General features: G+C 41.5%; 1 protein-coding gene across 1 annotated transcript in view; it reads right to left on the bottom strand.

The window, feature by feature from the left end:
• The window catches only part of ZNHIT6 (zinc finger HIT-type containing 6), a 32,142-nt gene extending 11,977 nt beyond the window's left edge, over positions 1 to 20,165 (bottom strand). Inside the window, exons 1-8 of the mRNA XM_084528520.1 lie at positions 20,063 to 20,165; positions 18,952 to 19,017; positions 18,764 to 18,870; positions 18,584 to 18,669; positions 17,145 to 17,248; positions 8,270 to 8,338; positions 7,404 to 7,484; positions 6,820 to 6,900 (exon numbers count right to left, since the gene is read on the bottom strand). Of these exons, the coding sequence (XP_084384646.1) occupies positions 6,820 to 6,900; positions 7,404 to 7,484; positions 8,270 to 8,338; positions 17,145 to 17,248; positions 18,584 to 18,669; positions 18,764 to 18,870; positions 18,952 to 19,017; positions 20,063 to 20,130 (662 nt within the window). The 5' untranslated portion in view covers positions 20,131 to 20,165. The remainder of the gene's footprint in view (positions 1 to 6,819; positions 6,901 to 7,403; positions 7,485 to 8,269; positions 8,339 to 17,144; positions 17,249 to 18,583; positions 18,670 to 18,763; positions 18,871 to 18,951; positions 19,018 to 20,062) is intronic.
• Between the last annotated feature and the right edge of the window lie 517 nt (positions 20,166 to 20,682).

The following is a 20,682-nucleotide window of genomic DNA, read 5'->3' as shown; positions in this document are numbered from 1 at the left end:
AATAGATGTCTCAGCCTGAGACTCTCTAGCTGGGACACTCCAGAAATCCTAATGCAATACCATTAATTATAAAACAGTTCATCCAAAAGAATTCAGCATGGGTTACAAAACGCTGGATTGTTACTTTAAAAAACAGGCCCATACTGGTTCATAAAGGAATTCTTTTCAGGAAAAGAAAAAATGAATGATTGCTCAAGATAGTAAGATGGACAAATTCTGTTTTCTTTGGAATCATCCCAAAAATCTTCTCAAAGGTCAAGTAATTATAGTCAACCGTCATAAACGTTTAGCTATGCATGCTACAGATTCACATCATACGTACTTTTTATAGTCAGCAATGACTAGTTTTCTGCTTTCCTTTTATGTTGTGTAAGATGATTTCGATTAAGAACATAAGTAGAAAGGAAGGAAAACTGACTACTTTTTACAGTAAAAGTTGCACATCCTGGAATCTGTTACTCTCCATCATTTTCGTCAGCAAAGAGACCGCTGTTCAGAGAAAGAGGGAGCAAGTGAAAGATGACACTGAAATGGCTGAGTAACAAACCTGGGAAGACGAAAGCGACCTATAAGAAGACATAGCAAAGTATTTAGGAAGAAAATCAAAAGTTTTAATAAAAAACAAAACCCAACACTCTGGGAAAAGACAGCAGCAAGTAATACACAGGAGCACTGTGTTTAAGAAACAGACTACAGGACAAATTTGATTTCCCCTTGAACAGGACAAAGTAGCCAGAGCCTGACTAGAGTTGTGCAGTGAAGAATAACTATTGTAAGCTAACTCTCTGCCTTTGTAAAGCAGGCAGAGCTGCTTTTGTGCCAGCTGCTGTGAGCTTGAGAAGAGTAATGAATTCTACTGTCAATCTTCTGCTGGCATAGGCTAAAGCCAGCCTGGGGTCTGTTCCAACTCATGCCAAGGCCAGCAGTTCAGCCAGGGATTTGTATCCGTAATTCCTGTCTCATGTATACCAAGCACTACATAAACATGAAGAGAAATTGCTTCCTAAGTAAGGCTAGGGAATATTAAATAAACCACCCCACACTTTTCAACACTTGCAAAAAATGCAGAGGAAGAAATAATGCCTGAGAAGGGCCCATTCCAGCCTTTTGTTCTGCTAGATGAATGAAGTAGTAGTTTTGAAATGAGTTCTTAACACGATGATAAAAACTGATCTGTGCACCACACTGGCAGCACTGATTTTTTTAAGCAACCAAATCACCTATGAAAAAGCAGAAAGCAACAACTGTAAGCTCTACTGGTTTCACATGAAGTTATTCACAAATGATAATGCAGAAGGAATTGCCCTAGAAAGACGGTATGAAAAATTAACACAATCCAAGGAAGACACTGACACTTGACATTTGAGGCTCTGATGTGTTTAAAGATAGCAGTATTTGATACTCCTGTAATCACTGACAAAATATCAGGTATAACAGACTTTAAAAAAAAAAACACAAAACACAAATAAACAAACAAACAACAATAAAAATAATCAGTTCTATGTAAGTTTTACATTTAAAAAGATTTGATTCCATTGCATTTATATTACTCTTGGAATTCCAAGGCAATTTTCTAAAAGTCTGTTGGCACACATGCACTGAAGCAAAAAGGACTGACTTCATCTTCCTAAATCTATTACTGTGACTACTGCGACCTACTAATGTGATCTAACCCGCAGATGCTGAAAAACAATGGACTACAAAAGAAAATTCTCTTTGAGCACAGAACTCAGTCATCCAAGGAAATAACTCTCATTTCTGCCAGCTGATCTTGAGACAGGGAAGTGCTCCAACATTACTAACATCATCCAGGCTTCTGGGAAGCAACTGCACTGGATCAGTTGAAGCAAAATAAGCGTTCACCACCATAAAGCAATGACATTTAGTAGAGGAGAGCCTCTGATACTTGTTTAGCAAATTTTCTTCCCAGTGGTCCACAAGAATTAAGTGGCAACCATGCCAGTATTCTCATGTGTACCAGCCAATATCACCACACAAAGCGAGAAGCCCCCTGATGCTGGAACCAGTACAAGAATGCTTTGGGTATTTTTGGCTTTCTGAGTAATTGAGGCATGAGCTATACCAGTACCACTGATACAAACACCAATGCTACAACCGATCCCATACATCAACACCCCTGTGTGGTGTGGCTGGTTTACAACAGGAAAGCTAGACTTCCTTGGAGGACATCGTCCCCCAAAAGTAGTGGGCTTTTGCAAGGCTTCTAAGGCCAAGCAGCCTCAATTTTCCACACATCTAAATGTTCTGGCAGTGCCTCCAAAGTGTTCTACAATGCCGAAACAATGTTTACATGTCATTCTGAATACACTAATGGTCAAAGAAGAAAAATGACCTATAAAGGACCTAACAATGTTGTTTAAGAAGGCATTATTTTTAATTCCATTAAACTAAACAAGTGTGTCTAAAGACAGACAACTATGTCAACTAGCTTCATGTAAGATGTTATGAACCCAGTAAGAGAGACCTTTATTTAATAGTCTCAGAGAGAAAAACATCTACTGTAATCCTAGGCTTTTGCAGTTCATTCTCATGTAGAAATAAGATCATCTTCTATGATAAGCAAGTGTAAGTAATGATGCCATTAAAATCTACAGTCACAAAACCCCCCAAAACTCTGGTCACTAACTAAGCTGTAACAAATATCAAGGATCTGCTGGATTTCGGACTTTTGTTTGTTTTTGCTTTTTTTTTGGTTACACAAAACCTAATAAGGCAATTCTCAGGAACAGAAGAAAAAGAAGGTGTATTTCCCAAACCAGACTGTATAATTTGGCAGTTGCATTTTTTCTTTCCTTAGTGGAAAAAGCAATGCTCTTACCATATGAAGTCACTTTGAAGGCATCCCAAATAAAGGACTGAAGACAGTCAGGACATTAATTTATCCTGAAGAAAGAAAAGACTATTTTATAAAAGAATGTAGACTGTAAAAATCATCCACGAGGCAGCAGCTAAACCTTTCTTGGAATATTTTCAGCCAAGGACAGAATGGACACCAACTAAATATTGCGTAACAGGTGATAGAGGCGAGCACCACAGAACGGAAAACTATTATAACAACCCATTCAAATGCAGATTTTTTCCAAACCAAAGTTTTAAAGAAAGAAGAGTTGTGTAACACCCATGTTTTTAAACCCTCCTTCACAAGACTCCTTATAAAGTAAGTGCAATTACATGACAAGACTATCGAGTAGTGTAACGGGTGTAGTGCCATGGAGCACTAGGTGACAGATGCGGACAAGAGGACACGAGGGGAGATCACGCTTTAGGTTACTCTGAACAACTGCAGGGTGCTACCAGCTCAAACTGAAAGCAATTCTTACAAGCTGCCTGTAGAGTAGAGAAGAGCTAGAGATCAGGATGAGGAACAACAACAACAGCAACCCACAAGAGCTTATCACAGATGGGAGAGTTCACTAAGAACTGTCACCAGGGATTACAAAAAGCACCTAGTGGGGAGAAAGCCAGCACCATGCTGCGTGGCAGCTCTCCGTGAGAACCACACAACAATGCACAACTGCTGCACAATGCACAAGTTCTGCACAATTCCTGTGACGAAGCAGAAATCTGTTCTGTGTGGATAATTTATACTTCTGGATAAAGAAAAAAAGCCTCCTCCTCCCCCCCCCTCTTTCCCTCCATCCCCAATTTAAAGCATTCTGCAAAGGACTTCCAAAACTGAAAGGACTGTTTGCTGTAAAATACAGAAAACAGACATAACTAAACCACAAATTCCTGTTTCATAAACATTTGCAGGAAATACTAAAATCCTTCTGTAACATACTTAAAACTAGCAGACTAACGTTTTATAACCCGTAATAATCCTACTTAGATGTTCTCTGAAACACCACTGCACTGACTCAGTAATACATAATCCCAGCTATGAAAAGTATTTTTCTCAAATGGTTCTGCTAAGCCTAAAACCAACATCCACTCAAACAAATACATTTTTACAGCCTTCCTACTAACCCACTACTTATGGAGAAGTAATTTCTCTGGTGGACCAGAGGAAGTGCTGGATAACAGAGTATTTATGTAGACTTGCATGATTCGTAGACTACACCAACCGCATTCCTCCAGGCTGCTGTCCCGAGTGACAAAGAGGAACAAAGAGGGTTCTGCCCTACAGAAGCACACAGCCTAAAACCAGGCAGAGGAGGTGGCACAGGATGAGTGAGCTCACAGTGGCACCACTGACTTCACAAACTAGCAGCTCCCCACTAAGACAGAAGCTGGTCTGTATCAACAGCAAGTATCAAGCATTCCCACTGCAGCCCCAGGTACTGATTTTTTACTATGAGACAACGCGCACCCTAATTAATTTAACGGTGGGGAGCCCAAAGGAGACAAAATCAAAATAAATTCTCCCTTAACTATAATGCAACTGCAGTAAAAGCTTAAATTCCCTCTGAGAGCCTTTGTCACAACAACTCTGCTAGCACAACTATACCAAGAGCCTGCTGGCAGAGCCCCAGCTCATGTTGACAGAAGATGCTTTTCTGCTGAGCTGGCAGTCCTATCATGTCAAACCAACTTTGTCCTTTCCTTTCAGAAGCAGGATTTTCTTTCAGTGTGCTACTTCCGTGACCTGCCCACGCTGCCACAGCTGGGCCTGCTCTACTGACAAGGAGTGTATTTCTCATCCAAAAGACTTCTTGTTAACTTCCTACAGTTCTTCTTAAAATGTACAATTCACTGATTAAATACTAATTACTATAACTTTGATATTGGAAAACAAAGATGATTCTGGAAGTACAGGGTGAAACTCCAATTTCAGGCTAGTTATATTTATTTTGCAGATAGCACAACTTCTGCGATTCTTCTAAAAAGCTTCATGAAAAAGGGTTTTCTCTCAACAAACACATGAGCTAAGGAAGCATTATACCAATTTCAGAAGATGAAAATGGTTAAGTAACAAAAGGAACCAAGGAGCAAGAGAAATTGTCCACTTGATATTAAATTGGTTTCCTTCTCAAGCTTTCTACGCTACTATCCTACATCAAATGACTAAAAGATGAATTTAACCTGCTATTACAAAAGCAATTTTTTCTTCCAAGCGCCTATCTGAAAGTTTAAGGAGCAGTTTAAGCAGTCATTAACACTTCTGTAACTGAAAAAGATGCCAAAAGCTTAAAACTAAAATAACTGAAAAAAATCTGTGTATAAATTACTGTATTTTAAAAATACAAATGAATATTCAGCACCATCACCTGAATACTGCCTTTCCAACCATGCACCGCAGAATGATGTACAGCACTAACAAACTGAACGCATTCTCAGTTTTTCCTATGTTAATCTGCAAAGGGGACCGAAGTTGTTCATGCTCTGGAAACCTGTCCCGAATACCACTATTGACAGCTGAGCCCAAGTCTGCTATAAAGTGTTGTAAAATGGGAAATTGTTCTGATGCTGTTTCCTAGCACTAAGTTCTAGAATGGCTTTTTTACTTGGGTATAACACCATACACAACTTGCATGACTGAAGTGCCTGCACTGAATTCATGGAGCACTGGGAAATACAGTTGACAGAGAAACCTGAGAAAGCTTCACCTGCCTGTGTCCTTCCACACGAAACTCTTCAGGTTAGCTCACAATACCAGCATTTTTAATTCCCCCCCTAAATGCAGAGAATTAGGCCATGCTTGAATTAAACAGAAGTCAGTCCACACATTTCACTCAAACCCAACAGGTTTATAGCTGAGAACTCTGATGGCAAATTTTACAACCTTATTTCAAGCAGTGATTGCAAAGAGGGGAAAAAATCAAAACCATGAGAAGTTTATATTTGTGGCTTGAATGCTGAAGTATGTTACTCATTTCTGAATAACACTTACTGGGAAAGAGAAACATAGCACAAACATGAAGTTCAGTTACAACTGGTGTTCTTTTACTATACCTTTTTTCTTCCCCTTAGAAATAACATACCACGCTTCAGAGAAGTATATTTCCATTTGTTACATTTGAAGAAAAGAATGTACTTTAAGAACCCTAACTGGGAATCACTGGTCAACCACAATAAGCTATGATATTAAAGCTGGTACATATCCTTTTCAGTAACAATGACAACAGGGTGGAGTCTTTAAAATGGCATTTATACCATCAAAAACTATTTATTTAAAGTTTAATTTTAAATTATAATTGTCTGTTCTGCAAACAAAGAAAACAATTTTTCACAAGTCAAAACTCTGGAAATTTAAAAGCCCCCACCCAGCAATATCTTAACATGAAGAGTAATGAGCTAGTAATGTTGAGAAAAATATGTCACTTCCAATTCAGCAACTGGATGCTGGGAACTCATTTTTGCTGCAATGGTGGTTTAAAAAAAACAGCTCTCCAGCTGACTCCCATGAGAGGTTCACATATCCACAGATGAGCTTATAGAAGAAAATGGACACTACGCTTCAGCTGGTCAATGCATTAATTTAGCATTTAACACAAACCTAACTTCAGCGCAAACACTGAAACACTCTCACGGACTGCTGCTGAAGCAGTTCAGGCACAGGCACACACACCAGTCCACCAATGCAACTGTGAGTGCCACAGCTTCTTAAATCGTCCAAGTATGACTTAGCTGAATTTACCAATCACGGTAATTGTGCAGAAATTTCAATATTGACATACTAAAGGACAAAGAAATAATGTTTTTTGCAGAATCACTTAAAATGGCTGGTAATTACTCACCGAAGCTTAATCCATGAGATACGTGATTTGTCCTTGTGATACTAAAGACTAAGAAATGTATATATATATGTATTTTTTTTTTCTATCCTTAAGAGGCACACAGTCTAAAGAACCACCTTACCTGATAGAGTTTTGCTTCCTGTTTTCTATTTTCATTAAAATTTGTACATCTGACTGAGGAGACATTGTATAGATTTTTAATCTGAAAAATAAGAATAAACAACAGATCAAGAGACAATGACGTACTTCACACTCTTATCATCTGTAAGAGATGGATATCTTTTGTACATCAACAAGCAAAAGCATTTATTTCTTCATAAAAAAACAAGCATTTGCCATATGTTGAGCACCTTCTAAAAATTAGGGGTAAAATTACTAGTGTTTTTCTAATTCCTCCAAAGAAAACATTCACTGTCACCCCCACTGCAGATAATTATGGTCATATTTTTTAGAATTACAATTCCTTTATTTGATCTATATGCTATGAGTCAATGTCTTAATCTTCTACTGATTTAAATTTTGTGGCTATATTCCAGGGTTACTTATTTGTGAAACTTGGGCTGGTTTTTGCCACAGGAATTAAAGATGTCCTGCTGACAGGGACCTCGACTTTACATACTGAAAGTGCAACTACTTTAAGCAATCTGTTCAGGATGACTCCTTTCTTTTATTAGTGAATTAGACAGAAAGTTGTTCAGTACACACCTTTGACAAACTACAGGATCTGACTCCACTGGATCAATGTAGGGCTTAAGGATATCGGTGAGCGTTTTATCCTCTGGCACCCTTTCACAGAAGATAAAAATCAAATACATCAGACATGCTTCATCGTGTACACAAAAATCTATTATCTGAGTCATTTAAAGGAAACTGTGTATTTGCATGCTACAGTGGTACAACTGAGCACTTTATAGGAGGATTAGAAATGTGTATCAATACAGCACAGGTAATTGACAGCTCTATCTCAGTTTCAACACTGGGACTTTACTGGCATCTATAAGGAGTAAACAGATGAGTATCTCTAGTTTCAAACCCTGCAGTATAACATGCTGTTTGTACAGCCCAGAAGTAGATGCGGGCGTACTTCTCATACCCCTTCAGGCTAGGAAAAAAGGAGAAAGATTCGTCAATAAAAGCTTAGTTTGGGGATTTTGCAAAATGTGCTTATGGGCTTTCCTACGAAGGAAACAATGCAACCATTTCATTGTATGTGAAGGTCAGCTCCAGCGTGCAAGCGGAGGGGAAAGTGAAATCCTGCTGAATCCCTGCTCCATGAGAGCAGAATAGATTAGCAGTACAGCATGTCACTGCCATGAATATACAAGCTGTTCTGTTTATATCAAGGAAGGACTAGCAATGACATATTTCACCTTATTTGAAAAGCCCACTAGCTTTCAAGGACTAAAATACTACACAGCGTTAACTTAAATGCTCCTGTAATTAAGGCAGAAAGTAATATTCAAGTTTACCTTATATAATAGAAATATTTAAGAACTAATTAAAATATTTTCCAGTTTAATTCCAGAAGAAGAATTTAAACTTTATACAAAGCTGTTTACCAAACTCTGTACCTTTTTAAAGTGTATTCAGCATGACAGTGAGGAAATACAAGCTTCAAATGCCAGTAGAACTTCTGCTCCCTGAAAAGAAAAATAAATGCATACTGTTAATGCCTTACTACTGTTACCTGGTAACTGCTGCTTTTTTTCCTATGATAAAGCTTGGTAGCCTATGACACAACTGCAGAATACAATATATAGCTCAGATTTTGAATAGCATTTTCAAAGAGTAAAGCAGCACACAGAAACTGAGAGGGGCACTTCGAAAGAGGCAACAATCCCAGCCCCTGCTGAATTTCAAGTCCTTATGGGGATGAAAACCTCTTCCTTGCAAATACGGGGACGGTACCACCAACCAACTGATCAGCAGCATTTCATGTTTTAAAAGGGAACATCTTCCAGCTGAGTTTCTATGTGCACAGCTGCCCTTTCATTTGAGAAAAGGAAAACACTTTTTGGCCTATCACCCAGGCCAGACTGCCAACCCAGCACAACAGCCACAGGTCTGAGCGGAGGCTGGCTCCCTACAAAATAAAGGACTCATCTTTCTGACCAGAAAAGGTGCTGGGGCAGGGAGGGGAGCTGTGTTTTGGCATAACAGGGTTAACAAAAGTTGGAAAGAATAAATGCTTTACAGAAATATCAGGAAACTCTTGGTAAACGCAAAAATTGATGCCACCATCCCTTCTCCACTTTGTGGGCTGTAAAACCATCTTCCCTTTAAAGCTAGCTCCATTATTACCTGAGAACAGAAATTCCTGGAGCATGGTTCCAGTGCAGTATCATGTCAAGAATGGCAGTACTGCCTACAGGACACCCCCCTATGACTAGAAAATCTCTTTCTGGTTTTGCCTCTCATTTGCAGAGAATCTACAGAAGCCAATAATGACTTAAGACCAGACATTTTTCCTTTCATTGCTTCAAATTCTTCCACTCTGTATGGTGTGTGTAACAATCTTTTTCTAAATGAAATCTCGTTAAAAAAAAAAAAAAAGAGCAGTCTAAAAGGTAGGTGCAAGGCCCTTTGCTGTGGTTCTGAATGTTACACTCGTGACACACAGTACAGATTTGGGAGAGGAAGGAGGGACGGACTAGTGCCATTTACAAAGCAGGTGCCAGGTATTTAACTGCAGCACAGGAACTTTGAGCTGTGGTGGTGGCACTTTTTTTTTTTTTTTTTTATAAAACTACTTAAGAGCTATGAATCATTATATCCAAGATAATCAGCATCGGTTATGCGAAGGTTCTGGTACCACAACTAAAACCAAACACATTGTTGCTCCAACTTGCTCTCTCATTTGCTTATCAGGCAGATGGAACATCATCCAGCGGGGTCTAGTCAGCTGCGGAGACAGGATATGTGTATCCAGCAGCAAAACAGTCAACAAGTGTGTTGCTAAGCTCAATTAACTATCTAATCAATTTTTAAATGCAGGCTCTTTATGAAGTGCACTTACCAAATACTCACTTCCTTATCTAGTTATTTCTGGGTTAAAGCTAAGCTTTACAGCTGAACTATGCTTCCTGCAGTGTAAGTACAGTGGTCTTAGCTTTTACCAAAAAAAAAAAAAAAAAAGTGGGGGGTTGGAGGGGAGCAGCAAGCAAGAAGCACCCTCCAAGGAGTTATTAATTAAATACAATGAACTAAGGAAGGCTAACATCCACAAAGTAACATGCAACAAGCTCACTGACATCTTGCCTCATGGATTTTATGCTATTTTGCATGTTGCTGTGATGCTGTCTTAAACTACTGAACTGACAGAGATAACTCCAAATCAGTGAGCTTAATGGAATTTTGAAATGGAATTTTGAAAGAATTTTGAAAGGTGAATGAAACAAAGTTTCTAATTCTTTATCTTCACAACTGAAGGAAGCATCAACACCAGCACGTGCACAGAGCAAGCTGCAGTGATATCTGGCATTTAACGTGGCACAGTGTTAATGCAAAGCACCTTCCCAAGCAGGCTTCAGTAAAGGTTTGCAGACTTTAAACAGAAATAGGCTTACTATCATTAGCTGCAGTGTCCACTAATGATGGGTAGGTACACTTATTAAAACACATACTTACAGGACCATTTGTTACATACTGTCCACTAACTCAGGGCTTTTTAGCAATTTTGCATTTAATTCACCACCAACTTGTTCAAACAGGCCATGCTCGTGTCTTCGAGTGTGACCAAGCCTTGTAGTGATGTGAACTTTCTTTCTGCCAAACCTTTAATCAAGATGGGCAAAGCAGTGGGAGCACTGCAGACCTGCCTCTCCCAGCTGGGCCCAGCACGGTGTGACACAGGTCACAGCAGCATGGATGTGGCCTGTAGGGCTGGGCTGCCTCTAACACAGGCACTTGAAACAGAACTGTTCCAGAACTACTTCCAGCTATCTGCTACCTGTTGCTAGGAATACTCTGTGCCTGCAGAAACCGTAGTCACACAGCACATCCTGATTTCACATGCAAGACCAGTTCCCTGTGGGCTCACTGAGGCAGACTCAGTCCATCGCTGCAGCTGTATAATCAGCTTAAGAGGGCTCTTTTCAGACTCTCACCCAGCCTCCCTCCCCCTTCCAGGCACAACCTAAGTCCATGGATTAGTGCACAGAAAGAGCAGTGAATCAGATGTCTGAACACTACATTTAAAAATATCATTCCTTGTCAGAAGGTTCCACTGGAAAAACAGAAATGTTGATATTGTCAGCACGCTAACACCTCAACCAGTGTTAATTACTTCATCTCTCTTCAAAATATTCTTGCCTGAACATAAATGGCAAACAAGAGGTAAGATAGATTGAGAACTAGGTAGACGAAGGCAAGGGATAAAGAAGCTTAATATTGGAATAGCCTCACATGCTTTGCTGTCAAATGAAGTCTTGAAAAACAGCAATACTTTTACACGGTAAGTTTCCATAAGTAGAAGAAATTTGTAACGACCTGCTGGATGCCTCCTATTAAAGCAAAGCATCCCTCACCATCAGTGATTTCTGCCCAGTTAGAGAACTTGATGTCAACTGTAGATGCTATCAAAGCTGCTTCACAAAAAGTTCAGATTAAAATTAGATATCCTGGCTCCAGATCTCACTGACTTCATTTTCCATTATGGCTCACTGGGGTAGTATTTCCTTCAAATGTAACTGTCATGTACCATGTTCATTTTCTAAATGAAACTCTTAATTGATTCAGTCATCTGAAGTTGAGTAACAGCTCGCTGCTTCAAGTGCTCCACGGAGCTCAACTGCCGAGCAATGCCAACCCATGGTTTGCCTGAATACCAAGGCACTGACTACAAAACTACCAAACTGCATGGATCTGGATGAGGCACAGCACATCCTTGATGTCAGTAATAGCAGCATCATCGCCCATCCCTGCACTGCTTGGCTTCACATCCTATTTTGCTTACTTCAGAGCCATACAAGCCGATCAGAAGGAGAAGGAGAAGCCAAGCACCTCTTCCCTTGCGTGATATGTAGCTGCAAATTATGCTCAGAGCTGCACAGGCTGTTCTGCAATTACTGCTCTTCTAAAACAAACAACTCTCTCCCTCTCGTTTTTTCTAAAACTTTCAAAAAATATTTTTTATAATCAACTTAATTTTTCCTCCCTATTTTTTTTTTTCCACTGAACCACATGCAAGTGATATTTCAATTTCTGAAAGCTAGAACTGAGAGATTTTTATTTCTGGTATCACGAAGACTGCAGTGCCATACACAACGTGGCTGTTACTGTCAAGTAGCTCTGGGCACAGCTGCAAAGATTTTCTTCACTGCCTTTTACATTTAATGCAGCACCCAGGGAGATGTTCCAAGCTCTGTGGGTGTACGCAGTACGGGTGCTGGAGGTACAGGACAAATCTTGCATCTGCCTAGGGTGCTAAGAAGGATTTCAGGACTTGGAGCCCTCCCATATGTGCCTTGGAGGATTTGTAAAAGGGGTCCAAAGCCTACATATTTCTCAAAACATTTGAGATTGTTAAAATTTCATACATAAATGTTTCACATAATATAAATGTTTCATGAAGCTTAACATTTTTACCTAGTTCCTCCAAACAGTCAATTTTGCCTAGATTGCTGTAGTACATATATATATATATATATATATAAAGACCTTTATACATATATATTTATTTTTATAGAGAAAACCTATATTAAAAACCCACTTAATATATATATATAAACTTTTCACATGTATATTTCTATAGATGTGTAAAATATAAATATATATATAATGACAAAAAGTTCCAAATTCATCACATCTTAAGATACCAACTGTAGTTCTGGCTCTGCAGAAGTACCTAAGCGTTGGTCTATCAAAGATCTCAGACAATTTTGTTTCCATTTAGCAACTAATATTCTTGAAATGTTTTAAATAAGTATGTGTGATGTACAAAGCACAAATACTGTAGTATTTCCTATCTATATTATTTTACATCGATAGAAGAGATGAAGAGGAAATAATGTTTAATGAAGGACCGGTTACCTTTAACTTGATAACACCCTGCACTCTCATCTAACACACTGAAGTTTAACTGCAACACAGGGCCTTCACTATCCACTCCTTTGGATAACGTTACTTTTCTCAACTTAAGCAACACAGATTCAGCACAACTAAGTGACTAGATTCCCTTGTGGAGTCGAAACACCATTAACAAATGAGAACATGCAGAAGTGTGATGGTTTCCTTCTCCCCTCCACCACCACGTACGTGTTCCTAGTGCCAAAATGACTGCTGCCGTACTTCTAACAACAGCACACAAAAGAGGATGTCTCCATTTTGCTGAAACTTCATTAAGCTTATTCCTGGATTTGATGTATAAACAATAAAACAATGAAATATTTCTCCTGAAAGTTCAAATATTTCCTAGTTACAGTAAGCAGCACGACAATCGATGAAGAAACTGAAGTGCACTTCCGCTGTAGCACATATGGTCTCCTACAAGGGGCCTCACAACAGCAGGAGATGTTACTAACTGTGTGTGTTGCAATAATCAAACACGACAGGCTTGAGCTGAGTCCTGGGTAAGGCAAGGGGATGCTGCTAAGGCTGAGTGAGTAACCCAAACTGTAATTCTCAAAAAAAATAAAACTACTGTCCTCTTTAACTCCTGCAAATAAACAAAATGGCCATCAGATTCACTATGAGAATAAAAAAAAAATCCTTGCTAAAATAAAGAAATGTTAAAAAATGTCAGCTACAGAACTCAGTAGCTATTCATTTTAACATGGGGATATTTGGAAAGCTACTGATTTTCAGAAATACACATAGTACTGAAAGCAGGATCTCAGTAACAACTAAATTCAAGCTTAAGGGCTCCACCAGTGTAATATGAGCCCCAAAACCTGCTCATGTAACTCCTTGGTAAATTCTCAAGATCAGCAACACTTCAAAAAATTCACACTGATTATCTTTACCTAATTAAGGATTACAGACTTGACATTTTAGGGTTTTCATAAGTACCTCAGAAGTAACTTCCATTGCACTAATGATCACTTACCCACTACTAATCCCACATCTCCACAACAGATTTTATTCACACTATTAAACCGGAGAAGAGAGACAAAGGAGAGGATCCCCTCTTCTCCAAAGTACATGACGTGATCAGACGTTCCCAACCTGCATGAACGCCTCCCACCCAGGGGGAGCTGCATCCCTCCTTCCCACCTCCAAGTTTCCATGGGTTCCATGCACGGGTGCTGTGCACAGATGGGATGAGGCAGGGTGGAGGTGCCCAGGCAGATAAGCAGCAGAGCAGGGCTGAGCAGGGCTGCATACACTGCAGAACCAAGGGAGCTGAGCTGCACTGCCCCAGTTCAGCTTCTCATTGCTGAAATAGGCTCCTGCTGAGGATGCAGGAGGCACAAGCTGCGAGCTCCCCCTTTTCCTCGCACAGCCCCTGCTGGTTGGAGCTCCCTCTTGCTGCCCGGCCTGGTCACACTCTGCAGCCCTCTCCCGAAGGCTCCCCATCACGGCAGCACACCCTAATTCCATGGCAGCACCTCTTACAGAAGGGGAACTAGCACTTCTATTGGAAAATGAGGGCACTACAGCTAATGTATGGTGAAGCAGTGCATTAAAAAGAATTTGCAAGCAAGGTGTCCTAAACCACCTGCAAGACAGAAGGCCCACTGGAAGGAGTTCACAAACTGGACTCAAACTCCATTCTCTGCTGACCCTCCAGTATCTGGATTGCTTGATACTGCAAGTTAATCTAACCCGTGTGTTACCCAGCACTGGCACGTATGCTTTCACAATACTAATGGAAACAACAAACTAATGGAAACTGGGAAATGAAGAGTCTGGTTAACACATCTAAACAACCACTGATTTGTCCTCCAGAGCTGGCAGGGGTAGGGGATGACACAAGAATACATCTTGTACTTCCTAGTTTTGGATTACTTTCATTCCTGCCTTGTATAGCCTAACAGCTTGGCTCACATGGAGAGTGTGAAAAAGACATCAGAGAAGGTTCTCAGCTCTTCACACACATATGCAGCGCAGCTTCCAACCTGCACCCTCCAGAGGAACCCCTCCACAAACCCTGACAGACAAACAGCGTGAGAAGGGGTTCAGAGCTACCAAACTGCAGACACACCAGAGCCTGACAAGAACCAGGCGTTAAGCTCATAGAAAGCAACTATTTGCACAGCTTTACCCCACTTGGATATAACATTCAACAAAAAGTTAGAGGTCATACCACGAAATCACATGGGATAGGTGTCAAATGGCTGATACTTTTTGGTTCGATCAAACCTTGGGTTTGATTCCTCAGGCACCCACAGAGGGAGCAGGCAAACATGCCAATTACAAAAAATAAAAATAATTAGTTTTTAATCTACATCACTGAATTCAAACAGACCACTGCTGAGTGAACAGCAGCAGCACAAGAGAGGAAATGTCCTTCTTGTAGTTATCATGGAGCATGCCCCATACCCTTGGGCAGCATGTGCAGGAAGTAGAGGGCTACTTCCTATCCTCTTAGAACGTTACCATGTTCTTTCTGCTGGGATCTGAAAGCCCCGGAAAGGATAACTGTCCAGAACAACCACAGAAAACCACCCCAGGTCCTCATGATTGACAAAAGAGTAAGACATCATCCCAGACAGCCTGTGAGATACTTCCATGCCTGTTTGCCAATGTCACTTTCGTTGCCCCATCCTCTTAGGTTTTAAATCTGCTTCTGTTAAACAACAGAAACACGTCAAAACGTAACCTGCTTACAGCTTCATTTGTTATCAACAGAAGGTATGTTTCAGTATGTACTCAAAAAGACTTTCTAGAGAAAAAGAACTGACGAATGTGTTACGTGGAGGCAAATTTCTGTCAGCACAGGGTTGCAGCATGCCCAGGATCCTACCAATAGGGTCAAAAACCCTGCCTGTGTGCCTCTTCTGTTCTTTTGTCTTCAAACACCTAGCTGCTGATCCCACTATCTCTGGGCCTTCTGCCCTTGCTCTGGCTCTATAACACTACTCCCTTACCCTGTACTGCCAGGGATGCCTATTTTGTTTTATCTACAACATTGAGGAAATGCCCCAGCTCGGCCATAAGCCTGAGATACTTCAGTAGCACAAGCCCTGCACAAGATATCTGTAGAAGGCTGAACATATGGCCAAAGCAAAGGAAGGCAGTACAAAGGCAGGCAGCCTCTGCTCGTATGGCTAGGATCTACCACGTCTGGGTCTATCCTCTACTCTGTTCTGAAGAGAGATGGAGAAAACACCCCAGATTTCCTTTCTTTCCATGGGTCTGCCATGGATTTGCTCTGGCAGAGCTTGCAAATTATGCAACTTTCAAAGGTTACACTTCTACAGATTTTTATGCCTTATGTTCAGCTAAAAAAATCTAAACATTTGTATTAAAAAAAAAAAAAAAAAAAAAAAAAAAAAAGCTTGTGTCTCAGAACAGCAGATGAGAGGAGATGATACTGGATGATACTGGGAAGTGTGCTGAGCAGCTTTTCAGGTTGGTTATTAGAGAGAGACACCTGGTGGCAGCTCCCCAGCCACAGGCACCTCACCACTTCCAGCCACCGCTCTTTAGATTGTGGTTTGTAAGTCACAAGAACAGAGGGAAAAATGCAGATTGAAACCAGAACTTGCTACCAGAACTAAGGATATGAAGAGAAGAGGAGGAGCCAGCAGGGATAGCTAGCACATCTAATTACTGCAAGAAGCACAGATCTTCAAGCTGAACGTGACCTCTTTCCTGTCATAACAGAGTTCTCTGCAGTACTTTTTTCATAGTAAAAAAAAAAAAAACACAAAACTGAAAACAAACAAAAATAAAACACGAAGTCTGGATACCAGAGAAAACTCACAAGAGTAGAAAAAAAGAAAGAACACCGTAAGTCTTCTTAATCTTAGCCTTTTTCCTGACGTCACATCTGTCTGTCTGCACTTGTCTAAGCTGTGCACATGCTACAACATACATCAACCCTAAGATGACATGCAGCAGGTAACTGGACTGGAAGCACCCCTTTCAGCCTTAAAGACAGCTATTTTCAGAGAGAGGAATTTTCAGCAACCATTCTACATCAATCTTCTATCATAAACCTTTAAAGGAAAGTTTTTTTTTCTAACAACAAAACCCCCAAAAGCCTTCAGACTGCCATTTAACAGATGAAAATCACAACAGTACTAATTCGTCCACCTACTACTTAATGTTGGTATTTTTCAAAATAATGTATGAATTGCATAAGCTATAAAACTGAGCTCAAAGAGACTAAAAATGAAAAAACTGCTGCAGGAGATATTAAATCTAAATAGCTTTTGTAAAAAAAAAAAAAAAAAAGGCATACCAGATTTTAAAAGCAAGCATGTCAGTATGAATTTAGATTCCCATCATTTTGTGTTCAGTGAAAGCAAAACATTGCTGACTAACCGACTGAAGACTCACTTCTTATTGAAGATGGTTGAATTTTCTCTTCTTTTTGTAAATCCAATGGGCAGTGTCTTCAGGTTGATATTATGCCTTCGAGCTCTGTTTCTCAAGTAATTTATCTAGCAAAAAATAAAATTATTATTTTTTTGAATCTGAATTGTATACACAAAGCTGGAACATTAAAGCAAAAAATGAAGAGTAAACACGAAAGGAATTATGGGAACATTAAAGAAAAGGCCACGTTTAATGTTGAACTTTGACTTTTGAATAAGCAAAACACTGTGAGTGAGCAAGTCAATAAAGCAAGCCTGGACACTACCTGAAACATTTTCAGGTGAAGTCTTCCAGTTAAAAACAACATGCCAATGACCTCTTCCCACTTAAGGTTCTTCAACATACTGTGAAAGTCACAAACACCCACCATCGGTGCAAAACCACTCACTGAGCTGGTTTTTGAGCTACAACCCTGCTAGTGGATGGGATATACAAGCACCTCCTCAACCACTCTGACAAAATCCTATCTAAAGGTAGCGTGAAGGATATCATCCTGCAAACACGCCTAGTATTGCACGCTAAAAACTGCTACCTCTGGAGCATCTCACCATTTTCAATGTACATTTTCAAGACATCATGATTATAACACAGAGTATGACAGCAGCTTAAGAGACAGACAAGGACTTCTAAATCTACTTGGCATTAAAAAAAATCAACATGAATTCTCTCCAACTGAGGAGTTGAGTGCTGTATTAAAAAGTGTCTTCACAGGATTGGAAACAGGGGCCTGACACCTTTTTCTGACACACAAATGAGACAACATATTTTGGAGTGCACTTTGGTGTTCATACTTCTTGATCTTGGTCTTCCCTGCTCTGTCATATGGCTTTTACGAAATGACATCTAATTCTGTGATCTCATTGATGCTCTACTGGAAGTGGAAGAATTTCAAGAAAAATCACCTCTCATCCTTAGCACGTTAGCTTTTACTTCACAGTTGCTTAGACTTATTCTCTGCAGAACTCTAGTTATCTTGGTTTGGTAAATGGGGAAGCATGTAATAATTTTTAGGCAAAAACATGCCAAAAAAATCCCATGTTGTTTACATGGGAATATTGCATGTAAAAATTCAGAAAAGCTGTGGAGGTAGATAGGAGCAATCAGTCTCTCTTAATACACATCTGTCACCCTCAACCCAGAAGAACAGCCACGCATCAAGTATTTGGAGAATGTATAGATTGTTAGCAGTTTATTCTTCTAAGCAACTGGATGTAGCCACCAATACTACTATTACATAAACCTGGAGACCTTCCTTGATTTCTGGCTCTAATATCCAGGGTCGTCCATATCTTCACAGTAGAGGTTATCAGCTCTGAAATCTGGACTGGGACTGCCTCAGTGGGAATGTAAAGGTAGTCAACCCTATCTCCAACAGACCAAGTGGCTAATTTAAAACTTACAAATTTATTTGTTGTTGGCCTATGCACAGAAAGATCTCGAGCCGCAGCATCAGCTGTCCTTCCTACATCTTCCAGGAAACGGTAATCTGAAAGCAAAAACAGAACAGAAAAAAAAACGTAGTTTATTTATCTAACCTACTAAAAATGGTGAATTTTAAAAAGCACAAGGAATATTCTTACCGCTCAGAAGGTTCAAGTCGGTAAATTCATTTACAGAGATAAATGATGTTTTATCCCTGATTCCATTACAGCTCAGTGCAAGCTTATGCTTCTTTACACACAACAGACTGAAATGACACAAATAAAGAACCATTAATATGCCACGTTCAGCACAAGAAACATAACAGTTTAAGTTAGATATTAGATACCTGCATGAGTATTTCATACATCGCGGACATCTGTACTTAGCTTCCTCTTCACTACACATTTCACATCTGAAAGAAGCAGAAAGTATCTCTTAGGGCACCACCCAACAGGCAGGCACGGTGCCATTGGCTGTTACATTTGGGTAACATTACCTGGACCTTGAAAGGAGGAAGGGAAAACACAGATAGCTTGGATTAGATAAACTAGCAGACACGGTAACGTGAGCTGCAGTGAGCATCTCCAAACACATACTGGGGTCCAACCTTTATTAAAATGCACCACAGAGATGCTTTGAGGAACACCAAGCTAATGCAGGGCTGGAAGCACAGTGAGGCTGCATCACTTTGTGCTTTGCAGCCTGCTCTATCAGTGCCTTTCTGCATTTATATTACTACTCTTAATGTGCATTATTACTTCCCATCTGTCCAAAACTGGGCTCATTAGTGTCTGGGGTTCACACTATGACCTAACACCCCCTTTCCCCAGCAGGGCAGGCCTGCATTGAGGGCACCCACCACAGGCACAATGGGCAAGCCCTACAAACCCTGCTACTGAACACAGCCTCGCTGTGCTCTCCTCCACACCCACGGCCTCCTGCTTTTTGACTAGGTCGGTACAAGAATGACATCTCCCCTCTTTTTACGAGGAGAGGGCGAGCATGAGGATTCCTGCACGAGCTGCGAAACAGAGCCTGAAGCAGCCGTTACCCTGAGCTTCCCATCCCTTTGCCACACCTTAAATACCCTCCGCAGCATCCAACGCGAGCGGGCAGAGCCCACACGGTGCCTCCCCCGCAGCCCCTGCCCGCAAGCCCAGCCGCCCCGCACCCCGTCGGGCAGCCAGGCCGGCACCGCCGCTCCTCCCTCGCCGGGCACAGCGGCAGGAGCGAGGATGCCCGGGGCAGGGCGGCGCCGAAGGGCTCGGACCCCGCTGGGCAGGCCCGGCCCCGAGCAGCGGCCTCGCGGTGGGGAGAGGCCGCCGCGGGCCGCAGCCTCCCCCCGCCAGCCCCGGAGCCCCCCGGAGGCGCCCCCCGGGCCGGGCCAGGCCGGGCCGGGCCGCGGCCGTGAGCGGAGCCGAGGGCGCAGCGAGGCCGCCCCATCCCCGCGGCCCTACCTCTGCAGGGACATCTTCCGCCCCCCGGCCGCCCGCCCGGGGCTCCCGGGGCCGCCCTGCCCCGCCATGGCTGCGCGGCGCCGCCTCCGCACGCGGGGCCCGATGGGGAGAGCCCGGCCGAGGCCTTTCCCCCGGCCGGCGGCGCCGCCTGGCGGCCTCCGCGGCCCTACCAGGTGGAAACGTCCCTGCCTCAGCAGGGGTCTGACACACAGCCGTAGCCTAGCTCAGGGCTTGCTCTAAACTTCAGGGTAACAAAGCAGATGATTGCCTCAAACCATCAGAAATTAACAGCTGAGGGAAGGAACCGTCACAACCCTGTGGGACAGAGCTGTGCCAGAGCTCCTGGGAATGCTCGGAAGAGCTCAGGTGGCTGTAGGCAAGCGGCTTTCCAAAACTCATGCTGCGCTATGTATAAAGCACACTGTCAAAAAGGATACTTTCTGCCAACTGTTTCTGGCAGCCTCCCACTTCAAGCACCACACTACAGTACTGTCTGGTAGTGGCCTGGTGCACAAGGACTTTGTGCTGTGGGCAAGGAATTTACATTTTTGACTTAATCACATAAATGAAGATATTTACATCTGAGCAGACTAATAATGCTTTAAGGTATTAGCTTTTAA

This window comes from Aythya ferina (genome assembly GCF_964211825.1).
Source record: "Aythya ferina genome assembly, chromosome: 8".
Taxonomy (NCBI): Eukaryota; Metazoa; Chordata; class Aves; order Anseriformes; family Anatidae; genus Aythya; species Aythya ferina.
This window is presented reverse-complemented; position numbering and strand designations above follow the sequence as displayed.